Source organism: Syngnathus acus, chromosome 2 (genome assembly GCF_901709675.1).
Source record: "Syngnathus acus chromosome 2, fSynAcu1.2, whole genome shotgun sequence".
NCBI lineage: Eukaryota > Metazoa > Chordata > Actinopteri > Syngnathiformes > Syngnathidae > Syngnathus > Syngnathus acus.
The window spans coordinates 17,645,780-17,664,742 of NC_051088.1; the positions used below are offsets into that span (position 1 = coordinate 17,645,780).

The 18,963-nt window shown below is 41.5% G+C and overlaps 2 protein-coding genes across 3 annotated transcripts; both read left to right on the top strand.

The window, feature by feature from the left end:
* Positions 1–1,103: 1,103 nt before the first annotated feature.
* LOC119134754 (sodium-coupled neutral amino acid transporter 3-like) lies at positions 1,104–10,902 on the top strand. The gene is made up of 16 exons (XM_037271810.1): positions 1,104–1,333; positions 4,286–4,367; positions 5,685–5,769; positions 5,860–5,975; positions 6,877–6,950; positions 7,485–7,577; positions 7,643–7,724; positions 7,804–7,886; positions 8,022–8,080; positions 8,155–8,292; positions 8,407–8,486; positions 8,786–8,886; positions 9,013–9,137; positions 9,413–9,557; positions 9,632–9,735; positions 9,804–10,902. Exons 2-16 carry the CDS (start codon positions 4,327–4,329, stop codon positions 9,906–9,908), a joined length of 1,431 nt encoding a protein of 476 aa, XP_037127705.1. The 5' UTR covers positions 1,104–1,333; positions 4,286–4,326; the 3' UTR covers positions 9,909–10,902.
* Positions 10,903–11,588: 686 nt separating this feature from the next.
* wasb (WASP actin nucleation promoting factor b) lies at positions 11,589–17,741 on the top strand. 2 transcript variants are annotated; one of them, XM_037271791.1, is made up of 10 exons: positions 11,589–11,818; positions 13,011–13,151; positions 15,477–15,566; positions 15,701–15,797; positions 15,947–15,982; positions 16,067–16,250; positions 16,459–16,637; positions 16,780–17,297; positions 17,433–17,544; positions 17,616–17,741. In XM_037271791.1, the coding sequence occupies exons 1-10, from the start codon at positions 11,717–11,719 to the stop codon at positions 17,672–17,674; spliced, it is 1,518 nt and encodes a 505-aa protein (XP_037127686.1). In that variant the 5' UTR covers positions 11,589–11,716; the 3' UTR covers positions 17,675–17,741. The 2 variants fall into 2 exon arrangements, with proteins under 2 accessions (XP_037127686.1, XP_037127694.1); XM_037271799.1 differs by having other exon boundaries at positions 16,459–16,634.
* Positions 17,742–18,963: the final 1,222 nt, after the last annotated feature.

Below are 18,963 nucleotides of genomic sequence, written 5' to 3' on the forward strand. Positions count from 1 at the left end.
TGTGCATGCCGTGACTTGCTCTGTAAGTTGAATGTCGACAGTTGGAGGCCCAGTTTTTAAGTACCCATATATAGTCAATTATAAACAATCGAAAATTTGGCACACCACGGAGAATTCGGATAATAATAATAAAAAAAAAAGCCAAGTATTTCAAACGGGCTTCAAAATGATGAAAAATTAAGCTGTTTTCTTTACTGAATGCTCCAAAACCACACCCAGCTCAACTCTCAATAAATTCCATATGCGCAAAAAGAATTGATTAAAATTGAGAATTTGTTGTAGACCTTTTCTACACTGTATCAATGAGGTGCCCTGAAGTGGTCACCCACTGGCTGTCACGTCTGACTTCTCAAAAAATGTCTGCTGTGAAGTGGCCGCGCCTGCGCAAAGCCTCAGACCGCATAGTGGCTGTCAAGTTAGACTTAGAAGGAAAAAAAATCTGCCTCCTCCTGCCTTTTTTCTCTGCCTGATGTGTGCAGACAATGAGACGCTCTAACCCGGACACACTTAGTGCACCGCCCTGGTTAAATCTCCAAATTCACCTTTCAGAGCTTTTTATTATTCTGCTTGTCACTATACGTTGCTGGCATAGGTAGATGGACAAAGATACATTATTTGTACTAAACGAACAATTCTGGGGACCAATGAAATTGAATAGCTACACCCGATGATCTCTGACTGCCCCCTAAACAATGGTTTACAATCACTGGTCTATAAATTCTACCATCCCTTCCTTCCGTGTCTTGCCAGGGACTTACATGATAACTCGCACACTGTTTCCACTCGTAAGCGCAATCACATGCTGGTAGCCTTAAGAAAGCACTTATCTACCTTATCTACTTAACCAATATAGCATCACTTCCAGCCTCCGTGAGGATCCACTCATCCTGCGACAAAGCCCACCTCAGGTGACACCCGCTTTGCCACTCCTCTCGGCTTGCATAAGCACTAATGGCTTAGGAATGTATCTCCACCAACTCTTGACTGACTTGCTGCAAGCGACCCTCTGCAAACTTCAGCCAATTGCTTTTTTGCAGTTTCAGACTGTTGTGGCTGCTTCCCAGTGAAAGCACCGGCTTGGATCCTACACTACCTGTGGTTGAGCAAAGGGTTAACTCTGGGTGTTCCCCTTCCCCCTCGTTCCCTCCCCAGCCGATAATCTCTCTACTTTCTCCTCCCACCACTACTGAGGAGCTCTGGAGGGAGTAAAGCAGTTGTAATTATACTCACCAAAACTGTGAGAACAGAGAGGAGCATACTGATTCTTTTTAGCGCACTACCAGGACATTATTTTTGTGTGGAGAGAAGGCAAGCCGTGCTGTTTGACACCTAGGTGAGTGGCTTCCTGTGAGAGAAGTGTGTGTTGTACATTTTAAAGAAGGGTGTGGAGGCAGTAACTGTCAATAGTGAGCCGCTCTTGCATCAGACAGCACCATGTGGTACTATAAGCGATGCTGGACACAGAAAAATTGATTTCACTCTTCCAATTGTTCATATGTAGACAATTTGATGCGTCATTGAATTGGACATTTTTAAATAATGTGAATTCGTTATACATTAACTTTTCACTTTTTAACCTTGTTAATCTTATCTCTGAGGTGAATTTGACGATGTAACATCTTTAAATTAATGCCATACGTCCATTTTTGGGGGGTGTTATGTTACACAACTTTTCCTAAATTAATAAGGACAGCTGGGTAAAATTGCCAATGTTTTTAATGTCCTTGTTCACATGAGTGTTGTTACCTTACACGCTTTTGGTCTGTGTTTTGGGGGACTAAACTGAGGTCAGTATAACAATCTATTATTCACCAACTCAATCATAACTGTAGTCGTGTGAGAAATACTGATCATCCGGATGTCACCTGACCAATTCTCAATCTTGCCGCTTGCTCTCTTTCTGCTGAAAATGACTTCTGAGAAAGGAGCTGCTGTCACGTTTATTTGACCACGGAAGGAACACATGCATCTGATGATAGGCATCGTCCTCAGATGACAATGATACCCTCATTGTTGAACCCCTCCACACAAACACACACACACACACACACACACAGACACACACACACACTTTGGTTTGTCTCTTGACCAAGAGTTAGTCTTTCCAAAAATTGTGATTATATGTCATCCCGCTTGAACTGCAGGGTAGATTGATGCCATCAAAACGGTTCCAGATATGCGTTCAGCTTTGTTCAAAACTTAAACTCAGCATTTGAGCTCTTCATAACACCACTAATTGACAAAACACTGACTGGAGAAGACATATGAAAAGTAACTTGTGATAGAATAAATCTGCAAATTAGCAACCATGTATATTTTCCTCACGCTTTACGTGTAATCACAATACAATATGCAAATGAGCTGCATGTATTATTTTTGTCCTCTTGGGTTTGACATTCCCAGTCGTGTATCTGTGACTGTGATTGAATGCGTGTAACTTTTAAAGGCAGGACCCTACTTGTGTCAAGTCAGTCCAAATTCAAATGCCCATGCAACAAATCTGAACAAATATACATTTCTACGATACCGCCGGCTCAATGGCATGTTTACAAATGTCGATACATTAACCAGAAACCTAATTCATATCATCTCTATATTTGACACCTACTGGCAGTGTGTTTACGTCTTCTCAGTTCCTAAATATATATTTTAAAAAGTAATAATAAGAAACAAGCCTGTCGCAATAGAAACAAAAGCCAGTTTTAAGGCTGCATTCGTGGGTCACGTGACATGCTGTCTGGAAATGACGTCATGTAGCCTAAAAAACAGCTAAAGATAATAGATGTTTGTAAATTAAAATGTACCAGGAGCTTAGAAACCTAACATGGAGAAAGAAGTTTAAAATCAACCAGACTTTCCAAGATTCCGCTTAGCCGAAGCCTGGATACATTTCACTCATCAGTGCGTTCTCGAACATTGTGTAATAGCACTTGTCAAACAAAGAGGCTGTAACACAACTGAACAGCTAAAATACCAGCATTCACACAAGAAGCCTTTCAGTTCTCTGGCCCGCTTCAAGGCTCCTTCTACGTCAGCAGTCCTCCTGTATGACCAGTGTGGGACTGGAGGAGAAAAAAATCTGTGGAATGTCACACAGTGTTGTATCACTGCCTCTTTTGGGGTCACGTGCGAGAATCCCAAGGGTGTGTGGGTGACCTGTGGGAAAGGGGTAGTATCTCATGACCCGGTGGCACGAGCGCAAAGCAGAACTACTCTCTTCGGTCCTCGCACCACGTTTTTCATTTGACCCCGTGTCACCTCGTTGGCAGCATGTTTGTCTCGAGACTGCTCAATTCAAGTCACATTGTTTTGGGTGTTTCTCGTGTGCATTAGATGCCATTTGTTTAACTCTGTCGGTATTGATTTGCTGAGAAAGAGTCGGCACGCCTCTGTTCAGTTTTCCTGAGATAAAAAGTGAGACCAAGCGAAATAATTTCGAAACATTTCACTGCACACCTCTATTCAAATGCCAGGTTCTCTTTATATAAAAAGTCAGACCCAGCTAAATTATTTCTATACTTTTTACTTGGATAACTCAAGTGAGAAAAGGTCTTTTTGAAAGGAGATGTAAAAATAACTGAAGTAAGTAAGTTTCACAAGTGTGCACACTTCATAAGTGGACGTGTGGCTGTGTTCACATTTAACCAATCACATTCAAACTCATTTGGGTGTCAGCACACACTTGCTGCCAAAATGCCCCAAAATAAGCCCAAATTAGTCTTCTCTTGACATTTTTTTCTTCTTTCTAGTAGAGCCCTACAGGAGCCAGCATTGTGCATTTTAGGCTGTATTTCTTTAGCTGGTAATTAATTAAACAGGGCGGAAGGAGTTATGAACAGTTTGAAATGGTGTAAGCACAAAACCTTAAGGCTTCTGCTAGAAAAACAACAACTAAATGCGGGGGAAAGCCTATTGCATCTCCTGGATGTGCTTTGGGTAAAACAGAACTGTTGTACTGAGACCAAAACAAAAGTGTCAACTCAACAAAATCACCTCCATATCCTTCTCGGGATATTCACATTTTACAGCTCTGAGCAAAACTGTGCTGGATTTTCGGCAGCTGTGTTTGCAACTTCTTGTGTGTGTGTTTAAATAAAATATATCTCCAGGCTATTTAGAAAAGGCCGCATTTTAAGATTAACCTAATGTTTTTCTCACTAATTATACAAATCATGAGGTATCTTGAAGTGAAATTCGTGCTTCGCTACAGCTTTTAAGAGTATAAGGGCTACAATCTATACGGGTTGACAGGAAGCGTTCTAAATTAAATGTCTTCCAATTACAGCTTGAAGAGGATTGAATCAGTCACCTTTACACTGTATCAGAATGGAGCTTCAGAAAATGAACGGACACGGTCGAGAAGAAAGGTGAGATTTAGAAATGAATGATACTACAATTTTTATTGTCAAAAAACCCTGAGCTTTTACAGCATAAAATAAGATCAAACCACGATATTTACTTGCTACTAAGGGGAAGAAAAACATTTGCGGACACGGGTGAGCAAGGCCTCGACCAAATGTGACCACACCAGTCTGGATAATCAAGCCTTTCTGGCATTTCTGGTCACATGATGCTGGACGGTCCTATTTCTAAAAGACTATTTATATCCTAAAAAGACGCTAAGATTGGTTATCTGAATAATCATACAGACATTTTATATCGTGTACACAAATACATAGTTATATAGGCTAGACACAAATGCACAAAATACAGGAAGTCATAATGAAGTCAACCCACTCTTTTCATTTTGTTTGTTCCTTGGTGTTTCCCAATGGTATCTTAGGCAAGGCACATTTTTGTCATGGCAAAATTTGTAGATAATAACTGAAAAGTGAAAAAAGCCAACGAGCGAAGTTATCCAGCTAAATTAACCATTAAAATGATCTCGTTCAGCTTGTTTTGCAGTTCAGGTGTTCCAACTCCGCAAAAAAAAGCAATATTAGCCAGCTAATTAGCTATCTCCACTCGACACCTTCGGTAATATTGGCAAAGTGAACTTGCCAGTCAAGTTGATTTACAAATCTGAACCCACCCAATTCTTCTTTTTCTAAACTTGCACAACCGAAAGTTCAACAATCTGATCCATTCAGATAATTTAATTTTTACAGTATAGTCAAGATTATTGTGGTGCGAATGTGTCACACAAGGACAACAGAGATTCTTTTGACCTATGTCGAATTACAACATAAATGTAATCTAGCCGTTGAGTAAAACACACATTCAATCAATTTTGACTTCCAAAAACATTTTTGTTATTGCAGCAATAGCTCCATATTTTATCATTCCTTAACAGAACAGAAATGAATCCACCATATTGAGACCAATTATATTTCAAATTAAAATCTATAAATGTGTTTAATAATCCAATAATACTGTGCGACACCACAAGCATGAAAAATTAAGTTGTAATTTTTATAATAATTTTAATACGCTTAATAACATTTAAAAAAAATCCTGGTTCAAAAATAATAAAATGGAGAAGAGCGATTGAATCAAGGCAACCGGATGCCACTGCTTTGTACACATTAGATTAGCATGACCTGGATGACTGACAGTTTACTCAAGACAGAGAGGAAGTTGCAACCAAAGCAAAAGGTCAAACAAGCCCATTGATAACGGTCGTAAAAGCTTTTGGGTCTGCTTATAACGTGTAGTTTTTAACATGTGCTTTATTTGCATTGTAGCTTTGATGGGTTGGATGCCATGGCTGAACATGAGGAATTTCTCCCACATAAAGCTGGTGTTAAAAAGGAAACACACTTCACAGATGTGAGTTTTTTTTCTTTCTTTTTCACTCCCACTTGTTTATCCTGTTCACCTAACAAGTTGCCCATTCACTTGTCTTTTTTTCTGGTGCAGTTTGAAGGGAAGACTTCATTCGGAATGTCCATTTTCAACCTCAGTAACGCCATAATGGGCAGCGGAATTCTGGGATTGGCCTTTGCCATGTCCAACACTGGAATCCTCCTTTTTATGTGAGTAAATGAGCAATTTGATCTCTCCTGATTATTTGTTACTCTGTACATTGGCTATTAGTGGGCAATTAATCGAAATTTAATTGTAATTTGCGTGTGATGGATCCAAGTTCACATTAGCAATGACACGAAGCTTTCAGCGTGCTCACATGAGCAATTTTACTGAACAATGAGCTATAATCGACACACACCCACACACGCACATACGCACACCGCTTTCCTAAACCGGATTTAAGAAGTTAAATATAGCCTGCCGTGATCAAATCCAAGACAGGCTTGCGTGGAGCAGTCGTGTTCTATCTCTGTGTCGAGGAGGGAGGGAGGGAAGGAAGGGGACTTATCTAGTGGGGATGCACAGGACGCTTGACGTTAAGTACCATTTTTTTCGTATCTTTTTTTTCCTATTTAAGTGTTAAGATTTTAACTACCATAACACATTTTCACACGTGTTTAAGAGATTTTGCCACAGTTCGTTGAACGCAAGAATGTATGGCATCATGCTTTGGAGCCGTTTTCCTGCAGCTGGTTCTGGAGCCTTAGTCAAGGTGAAGGGGCTTGGTAGCACAAAATGTTTCTGCTAAAAAAATAAACAAAAAACCGACAGGAAAAGCTGAGGATAACATCAGAACTTTATTTGAGCTTAATTATAGGCTTTTTAGATGGTGGTAGGTATATGCTGACCCCCATTTAGTATGATCTTGAATGTAATTGGTTAACTCTGAAAACAGTCCTCTCTGATTTTCTTTCAATTGAGTGGTACAATTTATATAGGTCACATTAACGATGGGAATCATTTTGAAATTATTTATCTTAGTCCAGGTTATGAATAGGTTTAGTCTGACCTGAATATTGCACGGAATGTTAATAAAAAAATTAACCATTTGCTTTGTTTATTTTTCAGAATTCTGTTGGTGTTCATTGCGGTTCTGTCTGCATATTCAATCCACTTACTGCTGAGAAGTGCTGGAGTTGTTGGTAAGAGGAGTTATGATCATATCACTAGTCCAACATTATGCTTGACAGGAGGGGGCAGAATTTAAGAATTAATCAGGACCGTGTGATTTGCGAGCATTGCATTGGTCATCATGGATAAAACTGAATCCCACTCCATTTACAATGTATTTACTTTCTACACTGAGTGACAAGGCAGGCAAAGAGAAAAAGATCCCTCTCATTTCTCACTTCCTCGTTTTCCAATATTTACACATCACTAAAAAAAAAAAAATCTTTATGTCTGAATTATACTACCCCCTAGTGGTAAAAGCGCACACAGCAGAAAGAGCACAACGTTAATGGGCATTAAAGCATTAATCGTGTTGCACAGACTGTTTACATTTTGTTTAATTATATGATGACTGCGTGTTTTTATTATTATTAATGCGCAATACTGTTGATTTTTGGGGGATTTTTTAAATATGTTGCAAAGGTTTTGGAGGTTGGTGTCTCTCTGTATGTCACTCTTGGAAGAAAGGTATTGTGGCTGCATTGCTGAGGTTTGGATCTTTTTAGGCATCCGAGCATATGAGCAGCTTGGGAACAGAGCTTTTGGTCCACCGGGAAAGATTCTGGCAGGGAGCGTCATCACAATACACAACATCGGAGGTAACATGGGATCGTTTGCTATGAAAAGTGAAGCTTGTACTGAGAATATTTTTGTTTTTTCTCAGCAATGTCCAGCTATCTCTTCATTGTCAAATCAGAGCTCCCGTTGGTTATTCAGGCTTTTCTTGGCAAACATGAAAACACAGGGTGAGTGTCAAATATTGCCACTTGACTTCAATGCCAGCTTTATAATTTAGTGCACTGATTTTTGTTCGTATGGTCTCAGAGAGTGGTTCTTGAATGGAAACTACTTGATCATCATTGTTAGCGCCGCCATCATCCTTCCTCTTGCACTCATGAAACAACTTGGTATGATTTTACATCCTGTCATCTCATTTCCACCCCCTGCCTTGTTAACTTTCTCACCTCTACAATTGTGGTCAACACTTGCAGTAGTATGAAACCTTATGTAGATTTTATCTTCATCATGTTGTTCCACTTTAGGTTATCTGGGATATACTAGCGGCTTCTCTCTTTCTTGCATGGTGTTTTTCCTCATTTCGGTAAGTCTATTGAAAAACAATTGACTTTGCAATCCAAATGTGACACATTTGACCTATATTTGATTTCCCTCCAGGTGATCTACAAGAAATTCAACATCCCTTGTCCACTGGAGGACAGTCTGCACAACACAAGCCTCATTGTTGACAATTTCACAATTACAGAAGATGCGGAAAACGTTTGTGATGCCAAGACAGCCACCTTCAACTCACAGGTGAGACCACCTTGCGTTTCTCATCTCTCTCTCCTTCAGTTGTCACTGCAAGTTTTTATTTTCCGGTCAGATGACCAGATTAGGTCACTAATCTTTGGCATGATTGGCTTTTAGACAGCATACACCATCCCGATTTTGGCTTTTGCATTTGTCTGCCACCCCGAAGTGCTGCCCATCTACACAGAGCTACGAGAGTAAGTAATGCTTTATATAGTGGAACCCTAGTTTTCGTTTGCTCCGGTTTTGTTTTATTCCACTTTTTGTTCCTCCATTCAGTTTTTAGACCCCCCTTCAATTTAATTTTCTTGTGAGACATGGCTGCAATCAGCTGGTCTTGATTTTTTTTTGACAGTTGCCAATAGTTTTGAGTGTGATAGCGACACCTACATGACTTAGGTTAAACAGCAACCTCACGTTTATCACATCACTAATGATCTATTTGCCCAAAATCAATGGTAAAAAACACAATTGACTGCTGTCGTCTGGTCTCTAGTGCCACCAAGAAGCGTATGCAGAATGTTGCCAACATTTCCATCTTGGCCATGTTCATCATGTATCTCCTGACGGCACTTTTTGGGTACCTCACTTTCTACGGTAAGACTCAAAGATTGCACAAGTTTCAATGAATTGTTGTTCTCCTTCAAACTGCATACACATTTTGCAGTGTGATGAAGGAGGGGCAAAATCGAGCAGGGTGTCAAAACTCGTTTCTCTCTTTAGGGGCTGTGGAGTCTGAACTGTTGCACACTTACATCCGTGTGGACCCCCTGGACGTGCTGATGCTTTGTGTGCGCCTGGCCGTGCTCGTGGCTGTCACACTGACTGTGCCTGTGGTTCTCTTCCCAGTGAGAGTTGCATCATATTTTTTTAATTCAAACGATTAATCAGTCAAATATCTTTGAAAAGCGGATCAACAATGTAGTCCAAAATAATCATTGCGATCAACACAGCGAGTTTCCAATTCGAGCCAAAAACAAACGGACGTAGGCATTTCAGCAAAAGCCCGGCCACCTGAATGTTAGGCTTGGCACTGATGGCCGTTGCTGGGTTGAATGCAAAGTGACTCGTTCTTCTGTGTGCGACCAGTCTCATGATTGTCTTTCCTTTCTTCCCACTGTAGATCCGCAGGGCCATACTTCAGATCTTGTGCCCCGACAAGCCTTTCCACTGGGGCAGACACATTGCCATTGCGATGTTCCTCCTCATTTTGGTCAACCTGCTCGTCATCTTCGTGCCCTCCATCCGTGACATTTTCGGACTCATCGGTACGTGTTTGCGCGCTATCATCGCCTCGGCTTCTGGCGGTCTCACCGAATGGCCTCTCCTAATTTCTTCACAGGAGCCACATCGGCCCCCAGCCTCATCTTCATCCTGCCTGGAATCTTCTACATACGAATCGTTCCTGCAGAGCAAGAACCTTTTCTGTCCAGACCCAAAATTCAGGTAGCGCTCATCGCCGTTGTACACAATGTTGTATTGCCCTTTTCATGCAGCACGGTTTTCTCCTGCAGGCTGCATGCTTTGCCGCATTGGGAATCATCTTCATGATTGTGAGTTTGTCGTTTATCTGCATCGACTGGGCGAGCGGTGAGAATCGAAGCGGCGGCGGGCACTAGTTGCTCGCCGAGGGCCCAGCAATAACAATGTGAACTGAAGCCCCCTCCCTGTCACTAAATATATTGTTCGCCACCAGCCACTCAGTACATGCTGGCCTTGAAAGCAGAAACTGATAAAAAAAGAATGTGACAACCAAAAGACTCTCCAAGAGAGAGACGAGAGAGAACATGGACACGTTTTGTGACTGGATTTGCTACAACCCGGGATATATTCCTTTTTTAATGTTGAGTTAAGAAAAAATAGCAACAGCGTGACTCACATGCGAATCCCATCGAGGGTATGGATTCAAAAGTTCTGGGAAAATAAACAAGTCACTGCCAAAGTTCTCTTAAAATATTTCCCATCTTATGTGTGCAGGACACAGTGGTGCCTTGAGATATGAATGACCTGACTTACGTGTCACGGCAGTTTTAAGCCACTCACACTTCAAGTTTACTGTCAAACAACTGCTAGCATAATGCTAACATACAATGTAAAACACCATTGACATGCTGACTAATAGCACCTGTTGAGCTATGCTAGCTATGTTTATAGACAAGGTAGCAATAGTTCCAGGCATACATTCTTTATCCTCTGCAAAAAGTGACTAACATTACTGCATCAAATTGAGTCACTTAGATGACGTGAACTTCTTTGTTTGTGTCTTATGTATATTTACTCCGGGTAGGCACACGCAGTGTGGCCACAGAATGAATTAAACTCAAATTAATCTCTAGGCACCACTGTAAAATCAGCAACACAGCAAATCATTTCCCTGTCATCAAAATTAATTCAACATTTCATTTGGCACATGCATGTCGTTTCATTTTAGTTTGGTTCCTCAATGAAGTTTTGCGCAGTTTTCCTTTCACATGAAATAAGTAATAATGGAGGGTAGTGTCACGCTGATTTTTTTACACAAATGCACGATTTGTTGAATTCAACAGTAAGTTATTTGAAATTTTAGTGCCCTACTATGACAGTTCATGGAGGTGAGGATGTTGTGTAGAAACGGGAAAAAAATGATGCAATTTGTGGGCTTTTGCTGCTAGAAACGAAGCTCAATTTTATCTGTTGTTACAAACCAAAGAATAAATGCAGTTACTGTATCACGTTAAACCAAAGAGCAGGGGTGTCAAACTATTTGGAATGAACTCAAGTGGGCCGGATTTTTTTTTTGTGCCTACCCCATTGTTTTGGTGAAAACAGCTTCAAGTATATTCTGAAAATTCACATTTACTGATTATTATCTTGCGATTTCCAGCAAGATAAGACATAAGATAATAATATGGGTTATCTTAAATCCTTTATGAAAAATGAGTGCAGTTTCTGGTCCGCAGGCCATAAGTTTGACACCACTGCCACAGAGTGTAACACTTAGCTGTAAAGCTCATCCTATTGTTGTTAATGTTTTACTAGAAATCATTCATCATGTCAATCAATGGTATGTGAATATTAAATTCAACCTTTTCATGTTTGTAAATGTTAACTAAAAGCAATGTTGAATTTGATTGTTTTTCTTGTACAGTTTTAATTTAATTTGAACTGTCTGTCAATAAAGTATATCTCATTTGTACGCCTTCTAAGCTCTGCCAATAGAAAGCGTGAAGTCAAGCAAATGGAAGTAGCATATCATCAGTGCCGCTTGTTTTCAAGAAAACAAGTGGGGGGTTGGAGAAGTACGTCTGTGCATTTCCTGCTATGAGTTGAAGTAACAGACAAGAGACTCAACTTCCTCCATTGCGGTAGCGTGTCAAGCCTGTGCTGAGACAACGCCGTTGCAAACCAGCGAGCGTTCGTTCGTTCGTTCGCTCGCCTCAACCACGCCATGAGCCGAGCGTCCAAAACCAAGACGGAGAATGCGAGGAGCTCCGTGCTCAGCCCCCAAGAGAGTCAGGCCCTGGACAATCTGCTTGGCAGAAGGTGTGCTGTAAGTTACCACTTCAAAGTATGTAAGCGTATATCTGTGTTCAAATTATAGCTCATTTTTCAAGTTGAAATTTGAAAAAATTCAATATTTTCATCCACTAAGATCTCTCTCATCTGACTTGACGAGCCAACGAAAAATAAATTCATTATTTTGCCAGGTGTGCACTTGTAATATTTGGGGGAAAATACATATTGCATTTCTAACCACAACCTAAAACCCAAATAGAGTAACCCTTCTTTGAACTCCTAACCTTGGTGTGAGAACATATAGTTTGAAAATGTAATACTGCCTTGAAACCCCTGCTTGACTTCACATTTAAATCCCTACAATGAAGCCATAACCCTTGCTTGAAACCCTAACTTGAAGACCTGACCCTTGACTCTGCATTCAAACTCTCCTTAACCTGGGCTTCACAACTCAATGTTTAAAACCTAACTACGAGAACCTAACTACAAGAAGAAAGCAAAACCCTTGGTTGAAACCATAATAGGAAATCCCCAGCCTGGCTTGAAAACCGCTCATCTGAAACCCTACCCTAACGCTAAACTCCACTTGAATGCCATACCCAGGTTTAACACCTTCACACAAGCTTAAAACTGTAACTAGAATCCTTAACAATTCTGTCTTCAAAACTTACTTTGCAATATTAGCCCCTGCTTGAACCTTAACTTTTTTTTAAAACCCCAACTTTTAAGTCCTAAGTTGAAACTCTACCCCTCATTCAAAACCAAATTTGATCAAACCTTACCGCTGACTTGAAAACCTAACCCTGAAGTCGGAATTTGAAACCCTAAAGTGAAGCTCTAACCCTGCCTTGAAGCCTTCGTTTGAAGGCCTTGGCTTAAAACCCGTAATTGTAACCACATCCTTGAAAAAAATTAAAAATCATTTGATTTTAAAACCTAACTCTGCATCAAAATTGTCTTTTAAACTAATCCTGGCTTGAAAACCCTTAATTGAAAGTCTCTACCCCTATTCCAAACCCTAACCCTCTCTTGAAACCCTAGCTCTTGTCTGAAACCCTCATCACTTCTTTCTGAACCAAATATAAAGATGCATATTGCAAACAAACCGCTTGCATGAAGTCATCGGAAAAGAGGAAATGGCGCCTGAAGCATTTCTTCCTCTGGTGTCAGAATTTGACGCGGCCTCTTTTGTTGATATATGTGTGTGTGTGCGTTTGTGTATACAGTCCATGGCCACTGCAGTGGCGCAGTTGTTCATGGCCCTCCCTCACCAGCCGTCCACATGGAGCCTGCAGCACACTGGAGTTGTCTGCCTCATTAAGGACAACCCCCAGCACTCGTACTTTATTCGCATGTACGATTTGAAGGTATGGGCGGCAATAAAGAATATCGCACTGAAGCCGCACAAGCCACCTCACACCACATTACCAGGAAATTTGATTACAGTAATCCTTCATTTCACATTGAATGTGTGTACCTTTCATGTTGCATGAAAGTCAACAAATGAGAGCTGGAAAGTTGGATACTGTTAACTGGCTAAACCAGGGGTCGGGAAACTTTTGGACTAAAAGCCATAAAAGCAAAATATTTGAAAATTTGTTTCAGTGAGATACAATATGTTTTAAAAGTAAATTCAACTAAATGTCAGAATAATAAGCCTCTGAATTCATTTTTTTTTATTTTTTAAATAATGTTATACAGTAATCCCTCGGTTATCGGGATAATTGGTTCCAAAAACCACCCGCGATAAGTGAAATTCACGAAGTCCGGTCACCAACAAGAAGTACTGGGCAGGCTAACGAGTTAGCGGAAATATGCTAATTTGCGATCATGCTAACACGCGAAAACGGACTTCTAATGAACATTTGGAGCAATACTACATTGTCCTAAAGATTAGACACACGTTTCCTCAATTTAGAAGTTTTATTTTGACTTTTAAATGTTTTTTTAATTTGGAAAAGAAATTCCGCGAAGTAGTGAAGCCGCGATAAACGAAACGCGAAGTAGCGAGGAATCACTGTAATACTCACTGTAATGCGACTTCTGGTGCTGCATGGATTTGCTGATGTCTTTTTAGTCTGGTTGGTACTTGGTTAAGCTTCATGCAAGCGTTGAGACTTTCATCACGTGATCGTAGATTGTTCTTGATGTTTTTAAGATGTGAGAATGCTCACATGCATACGTAGATCCAAACATGGTCAATACACCAATACTCACGCTGCAGTGTGTGGTATGTGATAGGAAGCGCGTTCCAAATTTTAAGAATCAGCTGGTCTTGGGGTTGCAGTTTTTTCATGAGCGTTTTAGCATACTCGCCATCAGTGGATGCAATTTTGTCATTGCAAATTAGACACACCGCAGAACCTGCTCTCTCCACAAAGGCGAATTCCTCGGTCCATTCATTCTGAAATGTACGATACTCGTCATCTTTTTTTCTTTTCGTCATCTTCCTTGTCGAAAGGTTAGCTTTGAGCAGACGGATTCAAAAGGGGGCGTTTACCTGGAGGCTATTATCTAATTAAAACACGGGTGTCAAACGCAAGGCTCGGGGGCCAGATACGGCCCGCCACATCATTTTATGTGGCCCGCGAAGACAAATTGTGCATCAAATTAAGTTAAAGTTAAAGTTAAAGTCCCAATGATCGTCACACACACATCTGGGTGTGGTGAAATTTGTCCTCTGCATTTAACCCATCCCGGTGTGATTTTAATCCATCCCCTGGGGGAGAGGGGAGCAGTGAGCAGCAGCGGTGCCGCGCTCGGGAATCATTTGGTGATCTAACCCCCCAATTCCAACCCTTAATGCTGAGTGCCAAGCAGGGAGGCAATGGGTCCCATTTTTATAGTCTTTGGTATGACCCGGCCGGGGTTTGAACCCACAACCTTCCAGTCTCAGGGCGGACACTCTACCACTAGGCCACTGAGCTGTCATGACTAGAATGGTAAATTGTCTTCACTTTTAATATCTTTTTTTTTTTAAATATTTGACCAGTTTTTACTCATCTGATTTGAAAACGAGTTATTTGTCAGTTTGTTTTGTAGCTTTTACTGTATATAATATGAGGTGCTTACACATTTATTTGGATTGACAGTCATAATGGCCCTCCGAAAGAAATTATGACTACAATGCGGCCCGCGAAAAAAATTAGTTTGACACCCCTGAATTAAAACAATGGACAGTTGCTCCTCAGCTCCTGAGCTAATGACCAAGTCAAGTCAAATCACAAGCAGTCTCAAAGGGCTTCACATAGACAAAAATTGACAATTATTCTCAAAGCATAACCCCGATCTTAAGCTCCCAAAACGGCAAGGAAAAACTAAAAAAAAAAAACTACCAGGGGAAAATGAGAAACCTTGAGAAGGGACCACAGATGGAAGGATCCCCCTTTCAGGATCACCAGGCTGCAATGGTTGCAGAGAGGGCACAAATAATACATATTATGAAAATCAATGAAAAAGTGGATGTCCAAGTCAAAGCGAAGAGCTGCCGGAACAAACTAATTCCAAAGGGGGCATTTACCTGTAGGCTATTATCCAATTAAAACAATGGACATTTGGTTTAGCCACTAAACCATTAGCCACATTGCATGTTGTGTGACAGTGTCATTTGAGGTCAATCATTTTGAAATGTATCTATTATGTTTTATGCGCTCTATCCTACTGGCTTCTCCATATTGTCTTACACCCCACAGGCTGGGAGGAAGTTATGGGAGCAAGAACTCTACAACCAAATTGTTTACTCTGCTTCTCCACAGTTGTACTTTCACACCTTTGCTGCTGATGTAAGCAACTATTTCATTTGACATTTCACCAGTCTCTGTATGGTAATATAGTGCCTTCAAAATGTTTGCTGGATCATCCTCTGACTGCTTTTTTGGGAGCCAATTTGTCTAATGCTCCTCCACCTGACATGCAGGACTGTCAAGTTGGACTGAATTTTGCCGAGCAGCAAGAAGCAGAAGCCTTCAGGGAAGCTGTAGTGGGAAAGATCAGCCAAAGAAATAATCGGCAAGGTACCACAGTACTCTGATGACCTGAAAAGGTCAAAGTGATTTTTGAAAGTTTACCCGAACGCTGAATACCTCAAACCTTTACACAATGTATATTATTGATGTTTTTTGACAAAGTGTGGCTTTACTCATTTTAATGTTTCCATTTCTAGAAAGAGGTGCCCTTCCTCCTGTCCCACCAGAAAAATGTAACTTCCTCACTTCTCTATACGGATTTTCCCTGATGGCACAAATTACATGACAAGCCTTTCTGTACTGTCCCGTAAAAACAGCTTCCGCTAGCCGTGGTTCCTTTCACAAAGCCTCTGTGGACATCCCGAGCCCTGATATCTCCCAACGTTACCACTTGATGCCCTCGGCTTCTTCATTGCGCAGTGGCAATTGGAATAAGAAGGACAAGAAAAACAAGAAAAAAGGCCTTTCTAAAGCAGACATCGGTGCACCCAGTGGATTTAAGTAAGTCAGCTTTAGAATGCTTGGATTTGACATTTTGTCAAATATTTTTAAATTGTAGTAAATGTACACCTCATGCATCACAACTTAATTTGTTATTTGTACTTTCTTTCTTTCTTTCTTTCTTTCTTTCTTTCTTTCTTTCTTTCTTTCTTTCTTTCTTTCTTTCTTTCTTTCTTTCTTTCTTTCTTTCTTTCTTTCTTTCTTTCAGGCATGTTAGCCATGTTGGGTTTGACCCCAATAATCTGGACCCCGACCTGTGGAACCTCCTCTCCCAGGCAGGCATCGGAAAGGACGATTTGAGAGATGAGCAGATGTCCCAGCAGGTCTTCAACGTCATCGAGCGCTCGGGCGGCATGGAGGCTGTCAAAAGGGAGGCCAAAAGAGGAGGTCAGAACACAACACATACACTTAATTACTTGAATACAAATACAGGGACGCCTGGTGAGACAAGTGACCGGCCTAACAAGTTGGTGTGTGTGTGTGTGTGTGTGTGTGTGTGTGTGTGTGTGTGTGTGTGTGTGTGTCGCAGCCGCTGGGCCTCCAGCACCTCCTCCGGGCAGGCTGGGGCCCCTTCCTCCTGTTCCCGTCTCAACCATTTCAGCCCCGACGCCGCCGCCTCTACGCGGACGTTCCGGCCCCCTGCCTCCCATCCCGGCGCAGTCTCAGCAAGCGCCGCAGGGAGCGTCCAACCGAGGCTGCCCACCGCCTCTGCCGCCGACGCACGGCCCTCCGCCACCATCCTCCAAGTCCTCGCACGCAGGCTTCTCTCACAATGCGCTGCCCCCGGTGCCAACCATGCAACATCAGCGCACTGCAGCTTTCACACCTCCAGCCGCCCCATCTCCGCCTAGCAGGGGAATTAGCGGACATCCGGCGCCACCTCCGCCACCTCCGCCTCTCCAGCTTTCCTCGGACACTCACTCGTCTCCCCTTCCTCCTCCTCCCCCGTCTAGCAGCCTGCCTTCACCCGCCGCTTTATCTGTGGGGAGAGCAGACAGCAGAGGTGCTCTGCTGGATCAGATACGACTGGGGAAGAAGCTCAAAAATGTAACCACATTTTAGAAACCATAGTGTGAAAGCCTAATTTGAAATTTTAACCCCACTTAGAAACTCTCATTTGAAACCCTGACCCTAGTTTGAAACTTAACTCTTGAAACATTGCTCTTGCATCATGTGCCACAGGTGAGCGAGTGTCCAGACGTGAGCGCGAGCCTGCCGGCCGAGTCGGGCGAAGGTATCGTCGGCGCGCTCAAGATGGTCATGGAGAAGCGGAGTAAAGTCATCCACTCATCAGGTAAAAACATCTCTCGTCCCGGGTCGAGAGGAAAACAAAACCGACGGACGTGCGTTTGCAATGTGTTGCAGATGAAAGTGAAGACGAGGGCGGAGATGATGAGGACGACGACGACGAATGGGATGACTGAAGCCAAGTCAAGTCCGCTCACGCATCTGTTGTTTACAGGCAGTTGAGAATTGCATACTTCTCAATTCTTTTGTGAAGTCAAGAGTTTCTCTACAATAAACTCCTTTGTCTCTTTGAGCAAGTCAAGTCAATTTGTACCGTTTCTACTCATATTCTTGAAAGAAGAGAACCACATCTAAACCTTAAGAAATAGTCAACATCATTCTACTTTTTATAACAAGACACTGTACATTTAAAAAAAGATTTAACTTATTGATAACATCTGTGCAAACATCCCAAATTTACCACCACCACTGACAAAGTGCATGACTGGAAGACCACCGTGAAATGTGTCTTCACCACTCACATACTGGGGGGGTCACGACAGCACAGGACGGGGGGGTGACATCCACATGGCTTAGCTTAACACAATTTTCATATTTGACACATATTTGACATTGTTACACGCCAAGGCCCAAGAAGAGCAACAAACAACATAGAGAAGCATGCAAACACTGATGAAGTAAGTGTCTTTGTTTCCTCAAACAACAGTAATCCACTGGCCGTATATATTATATATATATATATATTCACAATCAATATATTACATTTATTCTCAATATTCTCAAAAGTAGCACACTTGTGGTTCTGCCACTTGACACCTTCTTGTGGCACTCGGGTTATATGACAGTAAAACATGTTTCAAAATTTTGGATTTTGCTTGCACCGTCAGCTTTCAGTGTCATGCAGTGGGAATATGAAACAATGGTGCACTTGGTTACTATCCACTACTCCTAAAAAGTATTCAGCTTTCAGGTTTAATTTCAGGATGAACCTAAAATGTTGTAGATAGCTACCCTTTATCACGTTAATGTGTGACGCTAACTTTTTTTCTACACTTCTTTGAGTCTGTATCTAACTGAGCCGTGAGTATTTACGCAATGTTGATATTTTGTCAAGGTTCCTAAAAGGTTGCAAACAGTTGCATATTGTTTTTTGTCGCATTGTCTTGACAGAAACGTCTAGCGAACATTTTTGCGACCGCTTGTGACCTTGAATGAACCCTAACAAAAAAACAAAAATCAACATTCAGGCTGAGTGCAAACCTTTGTTGCTCAGTAAGATACGGGCAAATATGCCATGATGTGAGTCCAATAAACAAGTGTGTGATGCACTGAAACTGCAAAACGTGAACTACAATATAGTGAGGAGTGACTGTAGTGCAATTTATGTTCACCCTGAAACTTCATCCAAAAGCCGGATTGTGTATGTCATAGTAGTCATGTGATTGTGTGACGAAAAGCTTTTTCA

Bases quoted from the DNA above. Each gene is read 5' to 3' on its own strand.
- wasb (XM_037271791.1), top strand. From the start codon at position 11,717: ATGAGCCGAGCGTCCAAAACCAAGACGGAGAATGCGAGGAGCTCCGTG. The intron at 16,251-16,458 runs GTAAGTCAGCTT...TCTTTCTTTCAG, and splicing joins GGTGCACCCAGTGGATTTAA to GCATGTTAGCCATGTTGGGT. The intron at 16,638-16,779 runs GTCAGAACACAA...TGTGTGTCGCAG, and splicing joins AAGGGAGGCCAAAAGAGGAG to CCGCTGGGCCTCCAGCACCT.
- LOC119134754 (XM_037271810.1), top strand. From the start codon at position 4,327: ATGGAGCTTCAGAAAATGAACGGACACGGTCGAGAAGAAAG. The intron at 4,368-5,684 runs GTGAGATTTAGA...TTTGCATTGTAG, and splicing joins GGACACGGTCGAGAAGAAAG to CTTTGATGGGTTGGATGCCA. The intron at 8,887-9,012 runs GTAAGACTCAAA...TTCTCTCTTTAG, and splicing joins TGGGTACCTCACTTTCTACG to GGGCTGTGGAGTCTGAACTG.